Here is a 24280-nt window from a genome sequence, read left to right on the forward strand (position 1 = left end):
GAATAGGATAAGCGGCTACAAGATAATGGATGGATGGATGGATGGACAGTTCAGTCTGGTGGCACAGTGGTGTAGTGATTAGCACTGTCGCCTCACAGCAAGAAGGTTCTGAGTTCGAGCCCAGCAGCCGGTGACGGAGGCCTTTCTGTGTGGAGTTTGCATGTTCTCCCCGTGTCTGCGTGGGTTTCCTCCGGGTGCTCCGGTTTCCCCCACAGTCCAAAGACATGCGGTTAGGTTAATATGGGACGGCCTTGGGCTGAGGTGCCCTTGAGCGAGGCACCTAACTCCCAACTGCTCCCCGGGTGCTGTTAGCATGGCTCCCCACTGCTCTGGGTATGTGTGTCTGCTCATTGCTCGTGTGTGTTCACTGCTTCAGATGGGTTAAATGCAGAGAGGAATTTCACAAGTGTGTGATGAATAAAGTTGTGCTTTCTTTTTACTTTTACAGAATACTTTCCAGAATATTTTGGACCGTGTCCAAATTTTTTGGATACAGATATATGAATTAAATCAGGTCTCTCTGATCGCTCTTGTCTTTTTTTTTAAGAAAATAATATTAGCTCTAGTACCTACTTTATTGTGCAACTTCATATGTATAACAAAAATGAATAAACAAACTAAAACTTTCCACATTTTATTCATGATTTTAATCAAGATGACAAATTTAAAAAAGTTTTATAGTAATTAGAATAATTAAGTCATTTATTACTTTTGTATAAAATGAACTGAGTAAATTAGCCTCAGGAGCCTAAATGAAAGAAGGACCATAGCCTCAGGCAGAAATGGCAGTGAGGGATGCAAATTAAAAGAGAGATGTTATATTGTTCTAGTTTGGTCAGTAGTTATTTTCATTTACCTAAGGCTAAGCACAACTGACAATGTATAATAATAAAAAACAAATAAAAGAAACTGAAAAATTAAAAAATAGAAAGGAAGAAAAATATGAAAGAGAAAGATACACTGTATAAGAGAAAAACTTAAATAATCTCCGTAAAAAATAATTATAGTAGTAAAAGAGCCATTCCCAAAAAAAAAATCAGAGACTGAACTATGCATCTATTATATATAACTGCTTATCCTGTGCGGAGAGGCGGGGTACACCCTGGACAAGTCTCCAGATCATCGCAGGGCTGACACCTAGAGACAAACAACCATTCACACTCACACCTATGGTCAATTTAGAGCCACCAATTAGCCTAACCTGCATCTCTTTGAATTCTGGGGGAAACCAGAGCACCCAGAGGAAACCCACGCAGACACGGGGAGAACATGCAAACTCCACACAGAAAGGCCTCTGTCAGCTGCTGGGCTCGAACCCAGAACCTTCTTGCTGTGAGGTGACAGTGCTAACCACTACACCACCGTGCCACCAGACTGAACTATCCATCCATCCATCCATTATCTGTAGCCGCTTATCCTGTTCTACAGGGTCGCAGGCAAGCTGGAACCTATCCCAACTGACTATGGGTGAGAGGCGGGGTACACCCTGGACAAGTCGCCGGGTTATCGCAGGGCTGACACAGAGACAAACAACCATTCACACTCACATTCACACCTACGGTCAATTTAGAGCCACCAATTAGCCTAACCTGCATGTCTTTGGACTGTGGGGGAGACCGGAGCACCCGGAGGAAACCCACGCGGACACGGGGAGAACATGCAAACTCCACACAGAAAGGCCTCCGTCAGCTGCTGGGCTTGAACCCAGAACCTTCTTGCTGTGAGGTGACAGTGCTACTCACTACACCACCATGCCACCACGGTGAACTAGAAAAGGGGAAACAATAACAGTGAAGGGGAGCGCTATAAAAATCTCATCTCATCTCATTATCTCTAGCCGCTTTCTCCTGTTCTACAGGGTCGCAGGCAAGCTGGAGCCTATCCCAGCTGACTACGGGCGAAAGGCGGGGTACACCCTGGACAAGTCGCCAGGTCATCACAGGGCCGACACATAGACACAGACAACCATTCACACTCACATTCACACCTACGGTCAATTTAGAGTCACCAGTTAACCTAACCTGCATGTCTTTGGACTGTGGGGGAAACCGGAGCACCTGGAGGAAACCCACGCGGACACGGGGAGAACATGCAAACTCCGCACAGAAAGGCCCTCGCCGGCCACGCGGCTCAAACCCGGACCTTCTTGCTGTGAGGCGACAGCGCTAACCACTACACCACCGTGCCGCCTGCTATACAAATATGTAAGGAATATGGGTAAAGTTGAGAAAATAAGAAGAGGTAATGGAAGGGAAAAAAAGTCAGGAGATACTTTTCTTGGGGCAAATTTGATCGGATACGATAAGCCAAATACATGCGATGTGAGTGGTAAGATGGCAGCCAGATGGCTTCACTAGTCTCTACAGCAGGGAATAGGCTCTGAGCTCTCCAGATTTTATGATATTGAGGTATTTCACCTGACGTCACAGGGTCACGTGACGCCCCGGTGTCCGCCATTTTGGACGGCAAGCTAGCTAATGTCAACAACAGTAGCTAGTATGTTACTGTAGCAATGTTTACGTTCAGTCATTTGGATGACTGTTAAAACCTTTCAGTCTCAAGTTTTTCCTTTACTGGATTTACTAGTTTACTGAGCCAGCCGGCCGGCCCCGGAGCGCTAGCTAGCCGGCCAGCCAGCCCCAGAGTGCTAGCTAGCCGGCCAGCGAGCCCCGGAGCGCTAGCTAGCCGGCGCCAGCCAGCCCCGGAGCGCGCTCAGTCAACTAGTAAATACAGTAAAGGAAAAACTTATAACGGGCCATGTCTCAACAGACTAAGAAGTTATTTCAATGACATTTAATAACATTTTGTTTATCCTGAGGACCGAAAATAAATGAAAATGTGAACAAATCTTAGCTGTCAGTGAACAATCCTGGTGGAAGCAGGTAAATGTCATTCTCTAAGTCTGCTAACCTCAATTTTTGCAAATACCTCTCCCTCTGCTCGCCCTGTAAATGCCCTACGTCGCTGGATAGTGAAGGTGTTTTCTGCATCTCGCTCCTTTTTCTTTTATGTTTTTCGTTTGTCGCCTTCCTCGCATTCAAACTGATTCGAGCCGTGACGTCCAAAATGGCAGCATCACATGACTTGGTCACGTGAGTGAAATACCTCAATAGAGCTCAGCAATCGCAGGCGGCACGGTGGTGTAGTGGTTAGCACTGTCGCCTCACAGCAAGAAGGTTCTGGGTTCGAGCCGAGTGGCCGGCGAGGGCCTTTCTGTGTGGAGTTTGCATGTTCTCCACGTGTCTGTGTGGGTTTCCTCCGGGTGCTCCGGTTTCCCCCACAGTCCAAAGACATGCAGGTTAGGTTAATTGGTGGCTCTAAATTGACCATGAATGTGAATGGTTGTTTGTCTCTATGTCAGCGATAACCTGGCGACTTGTCCAGTCAGAACAGGATAAGCGGCTACAGATAAGGGAGGGATGGATGGATGGAGCTCAGTGATCTACAATGTCCAAAGCCCCCGTCTTGTGGGAGCAGAACAGCTCGGTGTTTCACTCTCGTGGTGAAAATAGTGTACTGATGACTTTTATTTTGAAATTACAGGAAGCCCTGCAGAAGGAGGATCCGGCTGGCGGGAAACCTGAGGGAAATGAATAGTTTATATTGACAATGTTGATGCTGGCGGGTTTATTTTAGCTTTATGGAGTGACTGTCGGGCTTTTCTTATTATTATTAAACACAAGAGAGCTACAGCTGAAGCTCAGCTCATATCTTTATGATCCCCAGCTGTTTAATAAACCGGTTCTAACATGGTTCAGATAGTCATCTCAAGGTAGGTTTAAACCGGTTTATAACACTTCAGAAGGAATACAAGTTGAACTGAGTGTAAAAGGGGATAAAAATGACGAAGACGATGTCTTTCTGAATGTGTAATAAAGTGTATCTCTAATAAATTTGCTTCTTCGAGTTGTAATAATCCATCTCTGGCTCTTTGAGGTTGCCAAAAGTATTGTGGAAAAGTCTGAGACACATACAAACAAATATGCCTGGAAAAAAAAATAATGGAACTAAATGTTTCTACATTAAAAAAAAATAGTTTCAGGTAAAATGAGTGCAGTTTTATAAGGAGGTTTTACTGAGGAGCTTCCAGAACCATCCTCAGTTCTGGACACTTTGTCACACTTGCTTTTTATTTTATTCAGCAGCAGCCTTCATTGTTTGAAAAGTTCTCTCTTCGAGAATATGCTGCTTTCTTTACTGACATGCAAACATTTTAATTTTGTGCTGGAAAACTAATGTTTGGAAATCTAAAACGTTTTTGTCCTGACTATGTAATGCAATATCATAATGTGAGTGTCATACACAGCCTTTCACATCAGATTAAGACTTTAAACATCTGGGGTTTTGTTTAGTTGCTTTGTTTCACTTTTAACATTGATTGATCTTTTGTTTTAGATTCAAGATTCAAAGATTTTTGTCAGTTCACTATATATCCAGGGAATATAGGAGACTCGAAATGCCGTTTCTCTCTCTCTCACCTTACTTGTAAAAATCAGATGTAAAAAAATTATATTATGAAAAACTAATTTTATATATTAGGTAAAAATACACTCAAGTCAAACAATACAAAATAGCAGTAGTGCAAGTGCAGTATAATATCTGTAATGGAGAAGGCGCTTAGAAGAGTAGCTTATGGTGCAAATGAGCAATATGCTGTTTACTAGGCAGCACGGTGCAGTGGTTAGCACTGTCTCACATCAAGAAGGTTCTGGGTTCGAGCCCAGCGGCCGGCGAGGGCCTTTCTGTGTGGAGTTTGCATGTTCTCCCCGTGTCTGCATGGGTTTCCTCCGGGTGCTCTGGTTTCGTCCACAGTCCAAAGACATGCAGTTAGGTTAACGTGGGCTGAGGTGCCCTTGAGCAAGGTACCGAACCCCTGACTGCTCCCTGGGCGCTCTAGTGTGGCTGCCCACTGCTCTGAGTGTGTGCGTGTTCACTGCTTCAGATGGGTTAAATGCAGAGGATGAATTTCACTTTGCTTGAAGTGTGCATGTGACAAAGGCTTCTTGTTTATTTTTTCTTAGACTACGTTCAGACTGCACCCTGAAACGACCCATATCCGACTTTTTTGCCCATATGCGACCTGTATCCGATTTCTTATTGACAATCTGAACGACACAGATCCGATTTTTTTCACATGCGACCCAGGCCGCTTGGATATGTGGTCCTAATTCCGATGCATATCCGTTATTTTCACATGCGACTGCAGTCTGACCGGACAGGTCGCATTCATGCGACCTACACGTCATCAACAAGAGACAAACGTCACTATTCTGCATTGGCTAATCCCGCCTCTTTGGTGGAAACTTGAAGAGTGTGCTTTTGTTTGTTTACGTATTACATAGATGTGCTTATTATGTGTCAATTTGCGCATGCGGGACACTTTTGGGTCATTTTCCGTTCATATTGGAGATCGCATACAAGTCTCATATAATTGGTAATGTGAACGGCCTAACAAAAAAATCGGATTTCACAACAAATCGGATATGGGTCGTTTCAGGTTGCAGTCTGAACGTAGTGTTTGTTACCGACTTATCAGAGTGAACTTAATACAGGTTTATACCAACCAAACTGGCACAATTTAAATATTTGTACAGATACAGCTCGGCCTCTCCATTACAGATAAAGTTTAGGATCCACTCCAGCCTCTCATAAGAAAGACTTGATTTTGGGCAGCCTGTGCACCATCAAGCTAAAATAAACCTCTTTAGTTTGAGTTTGCATACATGTCATTTACCGTGTCGTGAAATACCGTGACTGAGGTCAGTATTCAAGGCCGAGGTCACGGTATTTCACCATACGGACCGACCTTAAGCTAGTAAATAATATATATTTTTTTCTTTACCAAATAATAACAGAGAACGAGAGCACCCGAAAGGGAAAACCGAGCCAAGCCGCCATGCAAATGGCTTCCTCCTCGGTATACAAGTGCACTTCCATGGCAGGAAAAAAAACAACTACATTTTGCCGCCTATGTAGTTCCCTATTTATACAAATAGGAGTCATTCAAGATTCAGCCATGTTTTTGCTCGACCAAAGTTACACAGTATTATGACCTTTTATATTGCATAAATAAAGCCATTTGGTGAAATTTTGAAGAAGAGATTGTACTGGTTTAAAGTTTTTACCGAACGTAATGAGATCAAACTGTTAGCAAGTTAGAGGTTTTTAGCTTTCTCCTGAAATGTTTTAATTTTGTCTTCCTCGGGGTAGTAAAACTCGCTTTCGCTGTGAACACTGTCGTTATCACTATTCATGCTGTAAAATTAATGCTATTCTCCTGAGAAATAATTTTTTTTTTCTTTACCAAATTCTAACAGAAAACGAGAGCGCCCGAAAGGGAAAACCGAGCCGAGCCGCCATTTTGAATCCTCATTCACGGCTGTAATGCAAATTGCTTTCCCCTCGGTATACAAGTGCACTTCCATGGCAGGAAAAAAACTACATTTTGCCGCCTATGTAGTGCCCTATTTATACACATAGGGGTCATTCAGGATTCAGCCATGTTTTTGCTCGGCGTTAGCAACAGTTAGAGGTTTTTAGCTTTCTCCTGCAATGTTTTCTTTTATTTCTTCTTCCTCAGGGCGGTAAAACTCGCTTTCGCTGTGAACACTGTCGTTATCGCTATCCATGCTGTAAGATTAGTGCTATTCTCCTGAGAAATGCTGACAAAAATTTATAAGATTTTTGATAATCTTATAAAAAAAGATAAATGTTGACAAAAAATGCTACTATGTTTGTTGTTGCGAACGAGCGAATCGCCAGAGGTCCGTCACGCTCGCCAGCCAATCAGAGCGCAGGATTTGGACCGCGGGGGGGAAAAAAATGTAAGGTTATTTCAGCATGGCATTATTCAGAAGAGGTATTCGGACTCCCCTTACCGTTTTACTTCAACACACAACTTGATTCACAGTTGAACAGAGTCAGGAAGAGTCTTGGGTCAGCCAACAGTGAAGGAATTCGATTTTCCGGTCGGTTTACGAACCGAACACAGAATGACATCGCGTTTTTCGCTGTGCGTTCGCCACGGGGACTCGACCTGACACCACACAGGGTGGACACATTTCCCGAGTCTGAAACCGGGACACTTTGCGCGTGACCGTGATACTCGTGCACGCACACGCGTTTTGATGTAAACATGCGCCGGCTCAAACCATGGCTCAGACACAGGGTGACCATTTCCAGAACACCAAAAAGGAGGACATTATTTGGACGGGGGGTCTGGGGGCCCTCCCCCAGAACATTTTGTATTTCTTAGATGCAATTTCCTGCATTCTAATCAATTTTAGGCTGAATAATCAGGCAAATCCCGTCTGATTCATAGCCCTCAAATTTTTATGTAAACCACAGTGGCAAGATTGAGAATGGATTATTTTTATGCAAGTCACTCAAGTTTGGTGAAATCAACATCGCAATTTTGTAGGGTTAAAGATTATGATTGTGGGGGAAAAAAGAGTAAGGTCAAAGCATTCATAGTATTTATTATAATTCATGTATTAGCTCTTAATTGGCTAGAACACACAGTATTTATATGTATTAAAAACATTGTGGAGTTAACAAACCACTGAAATTAAACTTAAGGTGCTGAGTACCAAAAAGCACAACATTTCTAGATTCTCAAAGAACAAATAGGCAACATAACCAGCAACATTATAAAACGTTTTAAAGCATTCATAGTCTCATCTCATCTCATTATCTCTAGCCGCTTTATCCTTCTACAGGGTCGCAGGCAAGCTGGAGCCTATCCCAGCTGACTACGGGCGAAAGGCGGGGTACACCCTGGACAAGTCGCCAGGTCATCACAGGGCTGACACATAGACACAGACAACCATTCACACTCACATTCACACCTACGCTCAATTTAGAGTCACCAGTTAACCTAACCTGCATGTCTTTGGACTGTGGGGGAAACCGGAGCACCCGGAGGAAACCCATGCGGACAACATGCAAACTCCGCACAGAAAGGCCCTCGCTGGCCATGGGGCTCGAACCCAGGACCTTCTTGCTGTGAGGCGACAGCGCTAACCACTACACCACCGTGCCGCCCAGCATTCATAGTATTTATTATAATTAATGTATTAGCTCTTAATTGGCTAGAACACCATATTTGTATTTATTAAAAACATTGTGGAGTAACAAACCACTGAAATTAAACTTAAGGTAGATATAGTAGATGTGCATTTGCACTGTCATCCATATCCTAACAAGTTAAGTTGTGAGCAGCTGGTCTACCGGACAGACTCGTGTTTCCAAGTCCCAGCCAGGGCCAGGGGGGCAGGGCACTAGGCACGCGCCAGGAAGATCATCAAAGGATAGAGCGCAACGCGTTCTAGAACGCAACGCCTCGCGGTGCGGAGTTCGCATTGCATGCCAAAAAACATCGAGCCATAGACTCTTTATTGTAGATTACTAGTGTGCAGCACAGATCTGCAGTTTCCCTACAAAACGTTATTCTAGAACTCTGCTCTTCCAGTCTGGCAAGTCAATGTTATATAATTCCGCTCATCGTCTCTAAAAGGAGGACAAATGTGCGTCCGGCTTGATGCTGCGCCAGATGCCGGACAAGACGTTGAAAAGACGGACGGTCTGGCCTAAAGCCGGAAGTCTGACCACCCTACTCAGACACGTGCTTTTATCATTCTGTAGAAGCTCACTTTTATCAACATTTCAGACAACAATCAAGTATTTTCTTATCTACATGTACTTCTATCACAATTCAGTTAAAGTAAGAAAATCAGACAACAGATGTGATGATGGGGAATAGGCCAACAGCCTACATTTCAACTGATTTATTTCACCTTTGTGAAAACGCCAAGAAAATGCATTGCTTCTATATTAACATCAACATTTTATGCGATGAGCTTTTTTTTTTTTTTTAAACAATAGGCTATGCATTGTAACAGGAACGAGCGCATGAGCCTAATCGTTGTCACCTCCGAACCTTTACCCAAAATGCCTCTGTTTAATCTTAACCAGTGTAGGCCATTAACTATTTTGAAAACGTGAACCCTGAGTTGACAACAGCATCAAACAAGTCAAGACAATCTGTGATACAGATTAAAGACACATGAAACAGATGAAAGACAACAAAAAAATGTTTCAGAAACACAGCCACCCAACCCTAAAGAAGATGCCATTTTATTGCATATATTTACATGATGAGTGAATTTGCTCCAGTAGCGCTTTATTAAAAGCCCGAGAGCCTGCTGGGAAACTGCCAGCAAGTATCGTCGAAATTGGCTCAGGTAATGAGCAAGGCTTTGAGAGTAGGCACGGTCATGCGATTCCTCTCGTCAGTCCAGGTGTTGCTCATGAGTGAAAATATTCGCTCAGCTGGAGCGTTGGTGCCAGGTAGGCACATGGCAAAGCTGGCTGACATTGCTGTAAGGAATCTCCCTACTCTTGAAGTGCGCGAACATCTCCGCCCAGCGCTTATCCGTGCGGCATTGTCGCGCAGTAGTTGACAGCCGCTAGCGAAAAACCCGCTATATTGCAACATTGTACAAATAGATACATTGTCAGGTTGACTGCGCACACACGCACATTGATGCTGAATTGCTAGAAGCTTTATTGAAATCTCATTGGCTATGTATGATCGCTGTAACCGGGACAGTTTTGTTTGGTGTAAAACGGGACATTTCAGCGTCCCGACGGACCTTTATCAGGACTGCGGACACGCAACTCAAAATCAGGACTGTCCCGGTCAAACCGGGACGTCTGGTCACGTTACCTGAGACGCCCCCGAAACATAACTCCCTTCTGCCGGCTGACAGCACTTTCACTTTTGCGTGGGGTTATTTATTTATTCATTAATTTTTCTTTTTAACCGACTCCTGTATTACTGACACTGTCCCATGTGCTCGGGGACGGTTGGGGCTCTGAGCCTGCCTCCCTCATGGCTGTTCCGGCCCTTATATGTGGCTTCAGTGCTTGAAGAAGCCCACCCAAAACCTTTGTCAGCTTAGACTGCACTATTGTTTGGTTCACGTGGAAATAATTACACCCCACACCAGGCCAATTAAAACTCATTGCGATTGGTCAAAAGTTTGGCACCCATTTGGTCATTATGTTTAGTGGATTTTTATTGATCACAAGCATGTGCTCATTGTTTGTTTGTTTTTTTATTTCTTTTTTATTGAGCTTTAGTATAATCTGCATGGCAAAATAACTGCACTTGTAAATTATACATTAGGTGTATGAAATAACATTAAGAACAATGAGACAGAGTGCAAAACAAACATATGATAGAACACAGAAGAAAAAAAGAAAATACTAGCATAATATGACCAAGTTATTTCACAAGTCAACCAGATCAAATGAACAGTGTAGTCCACATTCTAAGGTTGCTTACACTGTCAAAGTACAGTGTGACCTCGCCCCCATACACCAAGAATAGATATGAGAGTGGCAATTAAAATATATATATATAAAAATATAGGGGCAGCAAGGTGGTGTAGTGATTAGCACTGTCGCCTCACAGCAAGAAGGTCTGGGTTCGAGCCCCATGGCCGGCGAGGCCCTTTCTGTGCGGAGTTTGCATGTTCTCCCCGTGTCCGCGTGGGTTTCCTCCGGGTGCTCCGGTTTCCCCCACAGTCCAAAGACATGCAGGTTAGGTTAACTGGTGACTCTAAATTGACCGTAGGTGTGAATGGTTGTTTGTGTCTCTGTGTCAGCCCTACGATGACCTGGTGACTTGTCCAGGGTGTACCCCGCCTCTCACCGGCTACAGATTTTATTTGTATATATATAGGTAGGTAGGTACCTTATGGGTACATGTGGCTACTGCTTATAAATCAAGGTGTTTTCCGATCCCATGTCCATCCAGTAAATCTAGCATATATACATGTTATCAGTTCTACTCACCTCATCTCTTGCAAGCCTCACCAAGCTGTGAGCAGCATCAGGGCTTGTAGTATTTTGGTTACCAATTTTGTTTACTGTGTTTTGTTCAAAATACAGTGCTGTGAACTCCATTTTCAAAATAGTAAGAAAGCACTTGTTCATGAATCGTCTTAGAAGCATTATTTAGTTCTAATGAGCACATTTTGTTTCACAAGTGTAAAGACTCTAAAATAACATTTAAAGCAAATATCAGAAGTTTGATATGGGCTTTTCAATATATCTGCCAAAAAAACTTACTAAATCTTTCATTTGACCTTTCAGAAGGACCAAACAAAAGCTGTGATAATCAAAAGGTAAATTTTCTTAAAATAAACGCCACTTACTTGATATCGAATCAGTAGCCTTGGCGAACCATGAGGTGAATTTGGTTTATCTTTTTACATGCCAATTATCTTCAGAAGCTACGAAGTTATAAAAAGGTTTCTCTTATTTCGTTTCTGGTTCTGATTGGTTCCGAAGTTTATCAAGAAGTAGAATGGGTGATCAAACTCGATCAGGATAAGTGCTGATTGGTTATGAAGTTTAGCTATTGTTACACTCATTCTTGCAACACAATGACATAGTGGCTTTGCCGCTCGTTCTTGTGTACCTTTGATAACATGGGATCACAAATCGCCGTTCTGGTGATTGTAATGCTTATGTGTATGCGCAGTGTGCTATTGTTACACTCATTCTTATATTCTTACAACACGATGACATAGTGGCTACTGCCTCGCTTCACCTCTATGAGGCAGTAGCCACAAAAAACATAATTAACTTGGAATTGCAGGGAAATCCAGTCACTAGGGGTCCAGCACGTGCTCGTTGTTTACACTTTGGCTTTTCTAGAAAGGGATGTCTAGAAAAGATGACTTATGATAATGAAGACAAATACATTTGTCACTGTGATGACTGCTAGTGATTTTCTCTTCGTCACTGATGGATGATGTTCGTCAGTGACGAGCGTGATGAGTGCCAGTGGGAACCCTGTATTTTTGTGGTAGATTCATGCACTTTCAGTTTACAATTTCCCATTGTGAAACCAAGGAGGATGTAAACTGCACTCTGCTGTACAGCGCATGTTGTGTAGCTAAGCTGTTATTTGTGCATTTCAGTAAAAGTGGCGAGTCTCCTGGTGAGTGGCTACTTGTGGAGTTACAGGGTGAGATGGTATCACGACATGACACTGGACTGGCTGGAAATCTTATGGGGGACCTGCACTATACCAAAGAGGTAAAAACTTCTAACTACATGCCCCATTAACTATGCACAGTTACTGTGTGTATAATGAACATTGCACTACATTTCTGACCGCTAGGTTTCCTATCAACACACAAAAGGACTAACTCCCTTAATACATGTAAAGAACAAAACACAATGTGGCATGCTCTTATAGGAAAACAATGAATGATGGGGCAATGTTATTACCACTCCGACATGAATCATTTTGCAATAACAGCCATCGTGAAACAAACAAAAAGTTTTATTGATTAAAGATGTACTTTTTATCCATTTATAGTTGCATTTAATATTATGGAACATCCATGAAACAAGCAAGTTCTTGTTATCACTTACACTCCAGGTATAGCTATAAACAGTTGTTCTCTCACCAGTAGAGCTGTGCAATATATCGTATTTTTATCGCGATATCGATATTGGTGTCAAACGATATCAAAATTCATAATATCGATATGAAACGATTTTTTGTCATTTGTCGAAAGGGACGTGCACAATATTTCTACAATGGCAATAAAACAACAATAACATTGACGTGACAATAAGGTAAAACGAACCCTTCTGTCCCCTAAGGCACACCGTAGCCTTGCATACGTCATCCATTCTACTCCCGCGATATCTCCGCAACAGTAAAAAATCAATTCTTCTGTTTTCATACGTGTCGGGTGATTTGATATATTGATTTGTTAATATGTTGTTTGATTTGCTTGCTAATAGTTATAATAATACAATTAACATATTTACGTCATATTTTTGGATGTGGGACTGGGTAATGTAAAAATGGCTTCTACGGAAGAAAACAAGCACAACAATATTAGCACATATCCAGCTTGCTAGCTGTGTTAGATGTGTTAAACCGTGTGGATTTAAGTGGAATAATTGCGAGTCGTCCTGTGGTCAAGGCAGCGTTTTAAGGTAAGGCAATTTGGTTATTAATGTTGCCCGCCGCGGCATGTTTACTTGGGTTCATTTGATTTTGACTTGTGCATCTGCAGCTAGCATCATGCTTTGAAGTAGGTTCTGCTAAGGACGGGTTTATTGCGCGATGTAGACGGACTCAGATGTAATTACATTGTTTTTAAAATTCCGTGCGCTTAAAACGGTGTCCCCCTGCTAATCATGTAGCCCTAATCATGTGTTGCTTTTACTTTTCGAGTGAAATATCTCTGCAAATGGTATTTCAATGCTGACATGCCAAAAAGATAGCGGAGTCCACATTTGGAAGATGAAGGAAGAGAAGCCTGATGCTTGAAAATAGATCGCTTAATCCACAACGCATATCTGTATTTGAGACATAACCTGCAACTAGTGGGGATGTTTTGGAATGACTGTGCGTAGGGTGTTTTTGGCCACAGAACACTAACCCACAGTAGCAGGAGGACTACTGGGTTCGTGGATTTTGTCTGTTGACTGAGCGAAGCATGGTGTTTGCCTTGTGCCATTTCACGTAGCATCTAGCCGCAGTGCCACCTACACTTTCAGGGAATGTTTACATGCCGCTGAGCTATTTTCATGTATGTTAATTCTTAAGGACTTGTCTCTATATTGTGCGTGTTCACACGGACTGGCCATCGGGAGTAGCGGGAGTTTTCCCGGTGGTTCAGTGTGGGCCGGCGGAGAAAAAAACAAAACAGTTGCGCGCTGGCCTTTAATATGATAAGCAATGTTAAGTTTCTTTAAGAAACTGTTAACATTGTTTATTACAGTTGCGCGCTGGCCTTTAATATGATAAGCAATGTTAACAGTTTCTTAAAGAAACTGTTAACATTGCTTATCATATTAAAGGCCAGCGCGCAACTTTTTTTTTTTTTTTTTTTCTCCGCCGGCCCACAAACTCCCGCTACTCCCAATGGCCAGTCCGTGTGTGTGCGTGTTTAATGTTGGTGTCTTAACAACACACAAGCTTACGTTGTAGTGTGTGTGTGTGTGTGTGAGAGAGAGATTTTATCCTTGGCTGGCTACGAGCCAGTGTGGACGTTGCGCAGTAATCACTGGTAATACCAGCGCTGGCTCCAAACTCTGTGATCGGAAATGTTGAGTGAGGAGAACGTGAGCCTTGTGCAGGCTATAGGACCTATGCAAAGTACGCGCTTGCACAGTAAATAGTTTAAGTAAAAGGCGTTTCAGGGTACAGCGGGAAGGGTTGACAGGTAGCCTATGAGGCCTGTATTATAAAAATGTGGCCCGGTGCCTCAGGTGTTGATGATCAGGGCTTTAAAAAAAGGTGTATAAATATCGTTTTAAAAATCGCGATATCGATATTTACTGAAAAAATCGTGATATTGATTTTTTCCAATATCGAGCAGCCCTACTCACCAGCCTCTCTTTTGTCCTCTTGAAGTTAACAAGACACTAACGCTACGTTCACACTGCAAGGCTTAATGCTCAATTCCGATTTTTTTGTGAAATCCGATTTTTTTGTGAGGTCGTTCACATTAATAAATATATGCGACTTGTATGTGATCCTCAGTATGAACGAAAAGCGACCTAAAAGTGTTCCGCATGCGCATTGCAGGATACGACGACGTCACACGCAGTGAGCATGGCCAGTGTTTACGGAAGTAAAACCCCCCGGTTGCGGTATGACTCATCCAATCTAGCTTGAATAGCTGTATCCCCCCAAATGGAAATCAGCTCCCTAACCTCTGCGTCCTTCCATTGAGAAGATTCAGAACCTTCACAGCCCGAAGCGTCCCTCGCATTGATGTCATGCGCAGGGGCGCAGATACGTTTTTTGAACTGGGGGGGGGACAAAAAACTGGGGGGGACAAAGCTGCCAGCAAACCAACCCCAACATGCCTGTCAAACTTGTTGTTAGTAACCATAGCAACCAAGCTCGAGCTCGCAACCTGTGCAGTCTGCACAGCTCAACCAACCGAATATCAGTCTTTGTTTTGTTTTATGTGAGTTGTTGCAACTATATGTATACACTGCTGTGCACCTCAATAAACCGAATGGTAATTAGTCTTTTGATTTTTCCGTGAGGTTTGCCTTATGCAAAGAAAGACAGCATAAACGTTTTTTCCTCCCTATAAGTGGGGGGGACCGAACGAAGTGAATTTAAATATGACTCGTCCCACCCTCTATCTGCGCCCGTGATTATGCGCCATGTTGTTGTAACTTTTTTGAGAGACCCGCCGCCTACTTCAGCGCAGAATAGTGACGTTTGTGGCTTGTTGATGATGTGTAAGTCGGATGAATGCGACCTGGCGGTTCAGACTGAAGTCGCATATGAAAAGAGCGGATAGGAATCGGAATTAGCACCACATATCCAAACGGCCTGGGTCGGATTTGAAAAAATCGGATCTGTGTCGTTCATATTGTCAATAAAAGATCGGATACAGGTCACATATGGACGAAAAGATCGGATTTGAGTCACTTCAGCCTGCAGTGTGAACGTAGCCTAAATGTCATGTTGGGGGGGGACAAAAACACAAATCCCTCCATTCTAAATGCCTCAATTTTTTGTGTCAGAAAAGCTACTTAAAGCTTTACCTCTGACTGTTACAAAATCGAGACACTTTAGTCATTCCACGAATGCTGAATATATTTTTCCTCACAGAAAACTCAATGATTACACACACACACAAAACAGGGCAGCACGGTGGTGTAGTGGTTAGCGCTGTCACCTCACAGCAAGAAGGTCCGGGTTCGAGCCCCGTGGCCTTTCTGTGTGGAGTTTGCATGTTCTCCCCGTGTCCGCGTGGGTTTCCTCCGGGTGCTCCGGTTTCCCCCACAGTCCAAAGACATGCAGGTTAGGTTAACTGGCGACTCTAAATTGACCGTAGGTGTGAATGTGAGTGTGAATGGTTGTCTGTGTCTATGTGTCAGCCCTGTGATGACCTGGCGACTTGTCCAGGGTGTACCCCGCCTTTCGCCCGTAGTCAGCTGGGATAGGCTCCAGCTTGCCTGCGACCCTGTAGAAGGATAAAGCGGCTAGAGATGATGAGATAAGATGAGACACACAAAACAAAAATGAAGGGTAGTGTCTGTCATACTGTGCACGTCCCTAAAAATAAGATATTAGAACTGCTACTGTCTGAGCTGTGCTCTGATTGAACATTTATTAGAGTAACAAATTCTGACCAATCTGAATTAAACATACAGTAACACTGTGGTGTAAGTAGTGATAGATACAGAAATGATCCTCCAAATGAGAAATCCTTTTTCGCAAGTTTTTTTATTTTTAATTGAATACACTTTCTAGAATATATAGAACTGCAGATGAGTGCACACAGGCTTTTGAGGAAAAGCATGGGATGTTTCTGATAGACTTTTAATCCAAAACCAGTACATATTGACAGATGTTTAAAATGTTTACTCTGTGGGGTACCAATGTTATTCTGTTTGTGCTTAAGGGTGTTCCAGTGCTGATTGTGGGACATCACATCCTGTATGGGAAGCAGGTCAAACTGGAGAAACCCTTTGCTGTCCTGATGAAGCACTCTGGCCTCCCGCAGGAGGATGAGGTAGCCATGGAAACTAGCCAGGAGAAACCTACCTGCTATACCGTCTCTGCTATTATCAAAAAGAAGCTGATCTTTAAAACACGTCCGAAACCCATCATTACTAATGTACCCAAGAAGGTTTAATGACCAAAACCTGTATACTAATGTGAATTCATGGTGTCCCCTTTCTGAAATACACCAGTCTTGGAAAGCGTGGACTTAAAATCTTCTCAGATGATGTCTTTTGAATACAAGACTGTTCTGCCAGATCTGGATAGATGTGAAATCTCTAAAATGGACTGTTGGCATTCTTTTGGAACAAATCCTATTTGGATACACTATGTTTGATGTATTAGTTCATCAGTGCAAAAATTGAAGCGACACAGGTTTGTTTTCGAGGACAAAGAATGATCAGTCAGAGAAAAAGTTTATTTTCATAAAAACAGTTTGCAGGTGTTATAAAGATCTGCAAAAATAAACAGTAAATGTTGCAATATTGATAGAAAAGTGTTTTTTTTTTTAAAAAAAGCATTTTACATATTTAACAATTTACACAATAAATGTAAATGAGTTCAAACAATATGACTGGTGTTCTCATGCAATTACACAAAATTTGAAATGAAAGCGGAATGAATTATAGTCATTAGCATTGCACAGAAGTGTAGGGCACCATGGAAGAGTTTACTAACCCTTACTCATTTCTGACCTGAATGTATTGAAATACAAAAGACCTTCTAAAATATAAACCCCATTTCCAGAAAAGTTGGGATCTTTTCCAAAATGCAATAAAAACAAAAATTTGTGATTTGTTAATTTGTGTGAACTTTCTTTTAACTGACAAAAAGTACAAATAAAATATTTAAGTTTTACTGACCAACTTTAATTGTATTTTAAAATTACAAACAATGTTAGAATTTGATGCCTGCAACACACACACACAAAAAAAGTTATGATAGAGGCAAAATACAGTAAGACTGAAAAGTTTACAAGATATCAAGTAATGCTATTTTGGAAGATTCCATTGGGTATAAAAGGATCATGCACCAAAGGCTCAGTCTTTGAAAGCAGGGATGGGTCGTGGTTCATCCCTTTGTGCCAAAATTCATGTGAGAGAATTGTTAGTCAATTCAAAAAGGACATTTGTCAACGAAAGATTTGTAGGGCTTTCAAAATCTACAGTACACAATAGTGCAAAAAGATTCAAGGAATTTGGAGTCATCTCAGTATGTAAAGGGCAAGGTCAGGAAACCATTGTTGAATGTGCGTGACCGTCGAGCCCTCAGGCAGGACTGTCTGAGAAACTGTCATGCTAATGTGACAAATGTAGCCACATAGGCTCGGGAGTACTTTTGGAAAACTGTTGTCACTTAACACAATCCGTTGCTGCATCCAGAAATGCAACATGACGTTGTATTACACAAGGAAGAAGCCATTCATCAATTGTATACAGAAACTCTGCTGATTTCTCTGGGCCCAAACTCATCTCAGATGGACCAAAAGACAGTGGAAATGTGTGCTGTGGTCAGATGAGTCCACATTTCAGCTTGTTTTCTGGAAAACCAGATGTCAAGTTCTCCATGCTAAAGGTGAACGTGACCATCCAGTTTGTCATCAGAGAAAGGTGCAAAAGCCAGCATCTGTGGTGGTATAGGGGGGCATCAGTGTCCACAGCATGGGTGAGTTACATGTGTGTGAAGGTATCATTGATATATTGGGATTTTAGAGAGACACATTCATCAAGGCAACATCTCTTCCCAGGAACTCCATGATTATTTGAGCAGGACAATGCCAGGCCTCATTCTGCACGGGCTACAACAACGTGGCTTCGTTGACACAGAGTGCATGTGCTTGACTGGCCTGTTGCCAGTCCAGATATGTCTCCTATTGAGAATGTATGGTGCATCATGAAGAGGAGAATCCGACAACGGCAACCACGACCCATTGAGCAGCTGAAATCTTGTATCAAGCAAGAATGGAGAAAAATTCCAATTGCAAAACTGCGACAATTAGTATCCTCAGATCTCATACAATTAAAAGGTGTTATTAAAAGGAAAAGTGATGTAATACAATGGTAATAATGCCTCTGTCCCAACTTTTTTGTGTGTTTGCTTGCAGACATCAAATTCTAAATTTTTTATTACAAAATGCAATGAAGTTGGTCAGTGAAACTATTGAAAATCTTTTCTTTGTACTTTTGCCAGTTAAATAAAGGTTCACACGAATTAACAAATCACAGATTTTTGTTTTTATTGCATTATGGAAAATATCCCCAACTTTTCTGGAACTGGGGTTAGTAGAGCACACTGTCTCTAACCATTAAACTAGTCTTCGTGTTATGGTGCTTAATATACTGGACTCACAAAATTGTCCATTGATGACAATACTGTAATACAAAATGTAATGACATGTAGCATGATATGTCAGTAATCTTGCACTGGTTTATATTAGATATACACAGTAGATATTTAAAATTAAATATTCAAATAAGTTTTAAATATTTGTAGCAATTAGTGAAATAATCATTAATCCTGCACACTAAATGGACAAAACTGTAATTCATGATCCACCTCATCTCAGTGACTGTCTGTGATCTTTCTTCTGAAATAACATCCAGATTGAACGTCATTAGCTAGTTCCAAAATCCACTCGTCCTGGGCATCCAGGCTAGTGATTTGACTCTTCCTCCTGCATCTGCATCATTATAACATGTCCTGCAAGCTTTAATTTTGTTGATAAACTCTAAATGCCCTAGTAATGTCCCTTTTCATATTGTTCTATTAAAGCAATGATTTGGAAAACTGTCCTCAAAAGCATAAAGTTGTAGTAATTTCTGCTCTACAGATTTTACAACTAAACCTCATATGTGCCCATGAAAAGTTTACACACATTATATGCATGCCAACTGTCTATTGCTCAAGAATGAACCGTTGCGCTGGATATTAGAATGCCTTAACTCGGGAAACATGTCTTTATGAGAAGCACTTTTGTAGACAGCCATTTTAATTTCATAATTTCTCTGCTGAAATTATTGAATGTACACCCTAACACACTACGGAGAAATTGCCAGTTATTATTCTTCCTCTCTGATACACCATTTACACTCACACTAAAACCTGCATATTTTCCGCTATTATGCTGTAATGGTGGTGTGTGGGAATGGGAGCAAAATGGCAAAGCTGAAACGTTAATCTGTCCTCTGTCATCCTGGTAATATTTATGATAATCTTTTCCCATGGCCCCATTGGGAATCAGAACCATTGGATTTACATGTTGAGCCTGGTCCTGGCGATGCTGGCGGTGCCGTAAATGATAACGTTGTGATATTGCGATGGATCTACTCATACTGCCTCAGTGTAAAGCAACTGGCAGCAAACTAAAAAAAAAACAAGCCAAGAAAACATCAGTAGATAGAAGCAAAAATGTTATAAATAGCCTTTGCTTGAACAAAACAAATGTTCAGAAACAGGAAGAGAACTCTCTCAACAGAGACATGATCCAGCTTGACTCGTGTCATGTTGCTAACTAGATAATACATGATATCTGTTGCTTGTCTGTTATGGAAAACTGAGTGGGAATGAAAATTTGTCATCTAACCCATGTTGTTTTGACCTCATACATTAATGGGTTTCATGTGTGAAAGGGGCTTGAGTGTGCTGTCATAGAGGAAGGTATACTCTTTTGTGCTTATGTAATAAATCAGTAAATCCACACGCTGGCACTGGAAGAGTAAAAGGGGCTACTTTAGAACAGTAAATTAAACATAATACAACACATTACTGTATGTCTGCTGCTTTGGCATTTGTGCAGGCTGTAGGCATAGAGAGGGTAAAAACAAATCCAAAACCTTGCGTTTTTAACAGATTGTAGTTCTAGGAGTGCTAATAAACATTTAATGAACTGAATTGCATGTAAACATCATTACTTTTGGGTGTCTGTAAGGTTGAGCATTTTGCTGGTATGAAAAATTACATAGTTACTATGAAGTTGATATGCAGTAACAAATACTTTCTACTTTTGTATTTATATAAAGAAAAAATAGAATAATCTATAAAAGGAATTCTAGCTAATAAAATGTCACATTAATATTAACTTGTAAACAAACAGTAACTTGTTTCATCTTTGCACATTCAAGTTTCAAGTTGCACAGTCCAGCTTGATGCATTTCTTCTTAAGGAGAATGTGGTTGGTGTGTTTAATTGCAATTTACAGCTGCATCTAGAGTAACAGTAAATATGAAAACGTTGGCATATGATTAATTATCAGCAAATAAACCCTAAAATACTCTTTGGTTGTTCCCAATACAGCATAAAAGAAAGTTTCCTGAAGAATCCTGAAGTAAATATTAAAGATTGAAATAAAATAAAATAGAAACTTTTGGCATAGTACAAACCCCAACAGAATATTGATTAGTACTGCATTTACCACTCTTCAAACTAAGGCAAACGATGTCAACTTTCATCAAAATCACAACAGGTAATTTTCAGTGTAGGTTTGTAGTGTCTAAGATGGGGTTCTTCCCAGGAAAGGTACACATTTCACTACAGTGTGTGATTTCATATTTGAGTCCAAGCACCCACACCACTCTATTCATGTATGATGGTGTGAGCGCAGCACCATAATCGAACATTTCCTCTGAACTGTGTTTTATATTTAAAAAGCAAAAATAGTGCACAGCTCAATTGTACCTTCTTGGAAGGCCAGTAATGTATCTCAACTGGTCAGGAAAAGCTTCAAAGTCTTGAAAATGAAGTGAGTATACATCATTTGCCAATATGACAATGAGCTTAGCACCAGAGAGGTAGAAGACTGTTTCAAACCAGCCACAAGTTTATCCCGCAAAATCTTTAAGGCATTCTAGGCCTCAGCATAGGGTAGGTGGTACTGCTCCTCCCTCTTGTTACAGCGCCTGGCCACTATAGCCAAATACAGCACCAAAAGTATAAGCCAGTAACAGGCATACAGGATGCCCCCACTGATCAGCAGTACCTTCTCAGTTTCGCTAAAAGGTTCCTGTGTCTCACAGTAAATGGTGTAAGCTACTCCACCAAGCAAAAGAAGTGCCCAAACAGTTACAGGTACAGCCCCAATTAAGTTCACCACAATCTTCTTCCTCCCAGATGTACCCCAGCCTGCTTTATTGATAGTCAACAGAGCAAACATCTTAGCTGGCAAGAGGCTGGACATGTACAGCAGGGAATAGAGGGACATAAAAATCATGACCAGGCTACCTCTCAGGAAGCAGGCATAAGTGGCCTTTACCATTCCCACCAGTTGAACTGTTAGCAGGAATAGTAGGATGTTCCACAGCCGTCCACGATAGAACAAGTGGATCACTGTAGCCACCAGGAAAAAGGGAAAGAATCCAGTGACCACAGACTCGTAGGTCATCCAGAGGCTGTGTTTGTGGAACCAGAGAGCATTGTAGAGCCACTCCCGGAAGTACGACTTACTCCAGCGGGTCTGCTGGTTGAGCCAGCGGAGGTAGTGAGTAGGTGTCTCAGTCTGGCATTGTGAGCGTGCGGTAAACTTAGTCTTGTAGCCAAAGCTGAGGACTCTGTTGGTAAGGTGCCGGTCATCACCAAAGCTACACTTGCTGCCCAGGAAGGTCTGGTGGTACCAGGGCTCCAAGAACTGCTGGAGGAGGGAGTTGCGGTACATGCCCAGAGGCCCACTGATACACTGAACACAGCCAAAATACGACTGACAGGCACGTTCTACGTTGAAGGCCATCCAGTACCTGACACTGCTCAGAAAAGATATCCAGGAGTCATATTTGTTCAGGATCTGAAAGAAATCAGGAAGGTGGGGGGTTCATTTTGAGGATGACTTCTTGCTGTTGTAATGTGGAACTAAAAGATTACATTCGTCATTAATTCAGCAAGTTGTTCCATGGTGAAATTTCCCCTACTGTGTCTTCTCACCTGTACATCTCCTCCTACTCCGCCCACCTTTGGGTCTTCCTCCAGAACCTTCAACAGCTCAATTGTGCAGGCTGGATCCAGAACCGTGTCCGAATCACATACCTACAAACATATAAAGAGAAAGTTTTGACAGAAAGCTGAACTTGACACAACAAAAGATATTTCATGTATTCAGAAGGTACCAACGAAAAGCAAAAAATGGACTTCAGACTCCTTTTCTGCACAATGATTTATAGCATGGTACCAAATACACTTTTGCAGAGGATATCAGAAATTAAGGTTTAAAGTAAGATAAAACTATGGTTTGTTTTTACACTGCCTAATTAGAAATGCCTGTGGCTAATGAGAGTGGCAAATGCAAGTTTCAGTTGGACCGTGCAGAAGCAATGAGACATTGCTGACAGCGCACAGGTGTTCTCAGGGTGCGGGTGAAAAGGTCATGAAATGACTTTTGACCTCCATATAACAGAGTTTCTGATCATAGGAAGAAGAGGAGAAGAAGAAGCCATTGTAAGCAGTTAAATTAACAACAAGGAATTGTTTCTGAAGCACTGGCAGTGCTTATAATTATGCCTTGACGGTAACTACTTTCTGTTCACTGACACTCATTTCTAAGATTAAGACTCACCTGCACGTAATCTACAGAGTTCCCCAGCGCTTTAAAAGCCGTATACATCACTTCCCTCTTCCCGCCCCACTCCTGCATGATGCAGGAGTAGCGGCAGCTGCGCACTATCCTGGCCACCCGAACAGCCTCGTCCATATTCACTGAGCCAGTACCTGCGCCTCTTGCTCCATTGCTATGGTAGTTTCCCTTCCACACCATGCATCCAGCCTGCTCTGTTCCCCCCATTACCTCCCGGAAGATGTCCATCATGTAAGCATCTTCCGGCCGGTTACCATCTACAACAAGCACCACTTTTAGACTAGGGAAGGAGATACGGCGCACACTGCGCAGACATTTGCGTAGGTAGTCAGGGTCCTCCTGGTAAGCAGCAATGCACAGGGCAACAGTGCAGCGTAGGTGCTGTGGCCGTGAAGGTGCTCGCATGTGCCGGTGTTCCAGGTAAGCAAAGAGGCTCTGCAGCAGTAGATGTAGTGACAGGATGGCGCCATACAGGCCAAAGGAGAGGTGGTGCTGCTCAGTGTGGATGAACTGGTAGCCAGTCACATATGCCAGCAAGATGGCGAAGAGCACCACAGCTGCAAATAGAGTGGTGATGAAGATCCGCACTGCTGTTCCACAGCGAGAGGGCATCTACAGAAAGAGCATGAGAAGGAGAAGAAATGAAAAGCAAAGGGGGGAGGGGAGGAGATGAGAACTTGGCTTGACTAATTGTGGAAAAGTACTCATTTATCAACGAAATGTAGTTTTCTTGAGATATGATTGACAAACAACAAAGCAGCTTATTATCGAGGATGAAAAGGATATAAATAGCATTCATGTTGAATTTAGTAGTGAGTAGTGACCTGTGCTGGTAAGCAACTTATCTTTATCTTATTACCGCAATAACTTGTCCATAATCTTAGATAATGTCTCATCTGTTAGCTAACTGCTGAATATTGGTTTCCTGTTTCCTGAATGATCAAGCTGATCTCAGTTTCCCTCAGGTTAATCTCAGGTTAATGACTTTTATTACAGGCCAGATGAAAATAATTCCCCTTAATTCATCTCTGTACCCCCTGTCCACTAGAGAAAAAACTGCTTTTCTTTTAAAACCACCACTTGCACTGACCAAACTCAAAATTTGATACGGCTCCATTAGTTGTAAGAATTCAAACTTAACAATACCAGCT

The 24280-nt window shown here is 42.1% G+C and overlaps 2 protein-coding genes across 2 annotated transcripts; one reads left to right on the forward strand and one right to left on the reverse strand.

Moving 5' to 3' along the window:
* Window positions 1-3559: 3559 nt before the first annotated feature.
* On the forward strand, window positions 3560-17056 carry chtf8 (CTF8, chromosome transmission fidelity factor 8 homolog (S. cerevisiae)). Its single transcript, XM_060922945.1, has 3 exons — window positions 3560-3772; window positions 11994-12111; window positions 16473-17056. The coding sequence occupies exons 1-3, from the start codon at window positions 3750-3752 to the stop codon at window positions 16704-16706; spliced, it is 375 nt and encodes a 124-aa protein (XP_060778928.1). The 5' UTR covers window positions 3560-3749; the 3' UTR covers window positions 16707-17056.
* Window positions 17057-21416: 4360 nt separating this feature from the next.
* Window positions 21417-23741, reverse strand: has3 (hyaluronan synthase 3). Its single transcript, XM_060922946.1, has 3 exons — window positions 23112-23741; window positions 22484-22585; window positions 21417-22346 (listed from the first exon to the last, which is right to left on the reverse strand). The coding sequence occupies exons 1-3, from the start codon at window positions 23739-23741 to the stop codon at window positions 21417-21419; spliced, it is 1662 nt and encodes a 553-aa protein (XP_060778929.1).
* Between the last annotated feature and the right edge of the window lie 539 nt (window positions 23742-24280).

Source organism: Neoarius graeffei, chromosome 6 (assembly GCF_027579695.1).
Source record: "Neoarius graeffei isolate fNeoGra1 chromosome 6, fNeoGra1.pri, whole genome shotgun sequence".
Classification (NCBI taxonomy): Eukaryota; Metazoa; Chordata; class Actinopteri; order Siluriformes; family Ariidae; genus Neoarius; species Neoarius graeffei.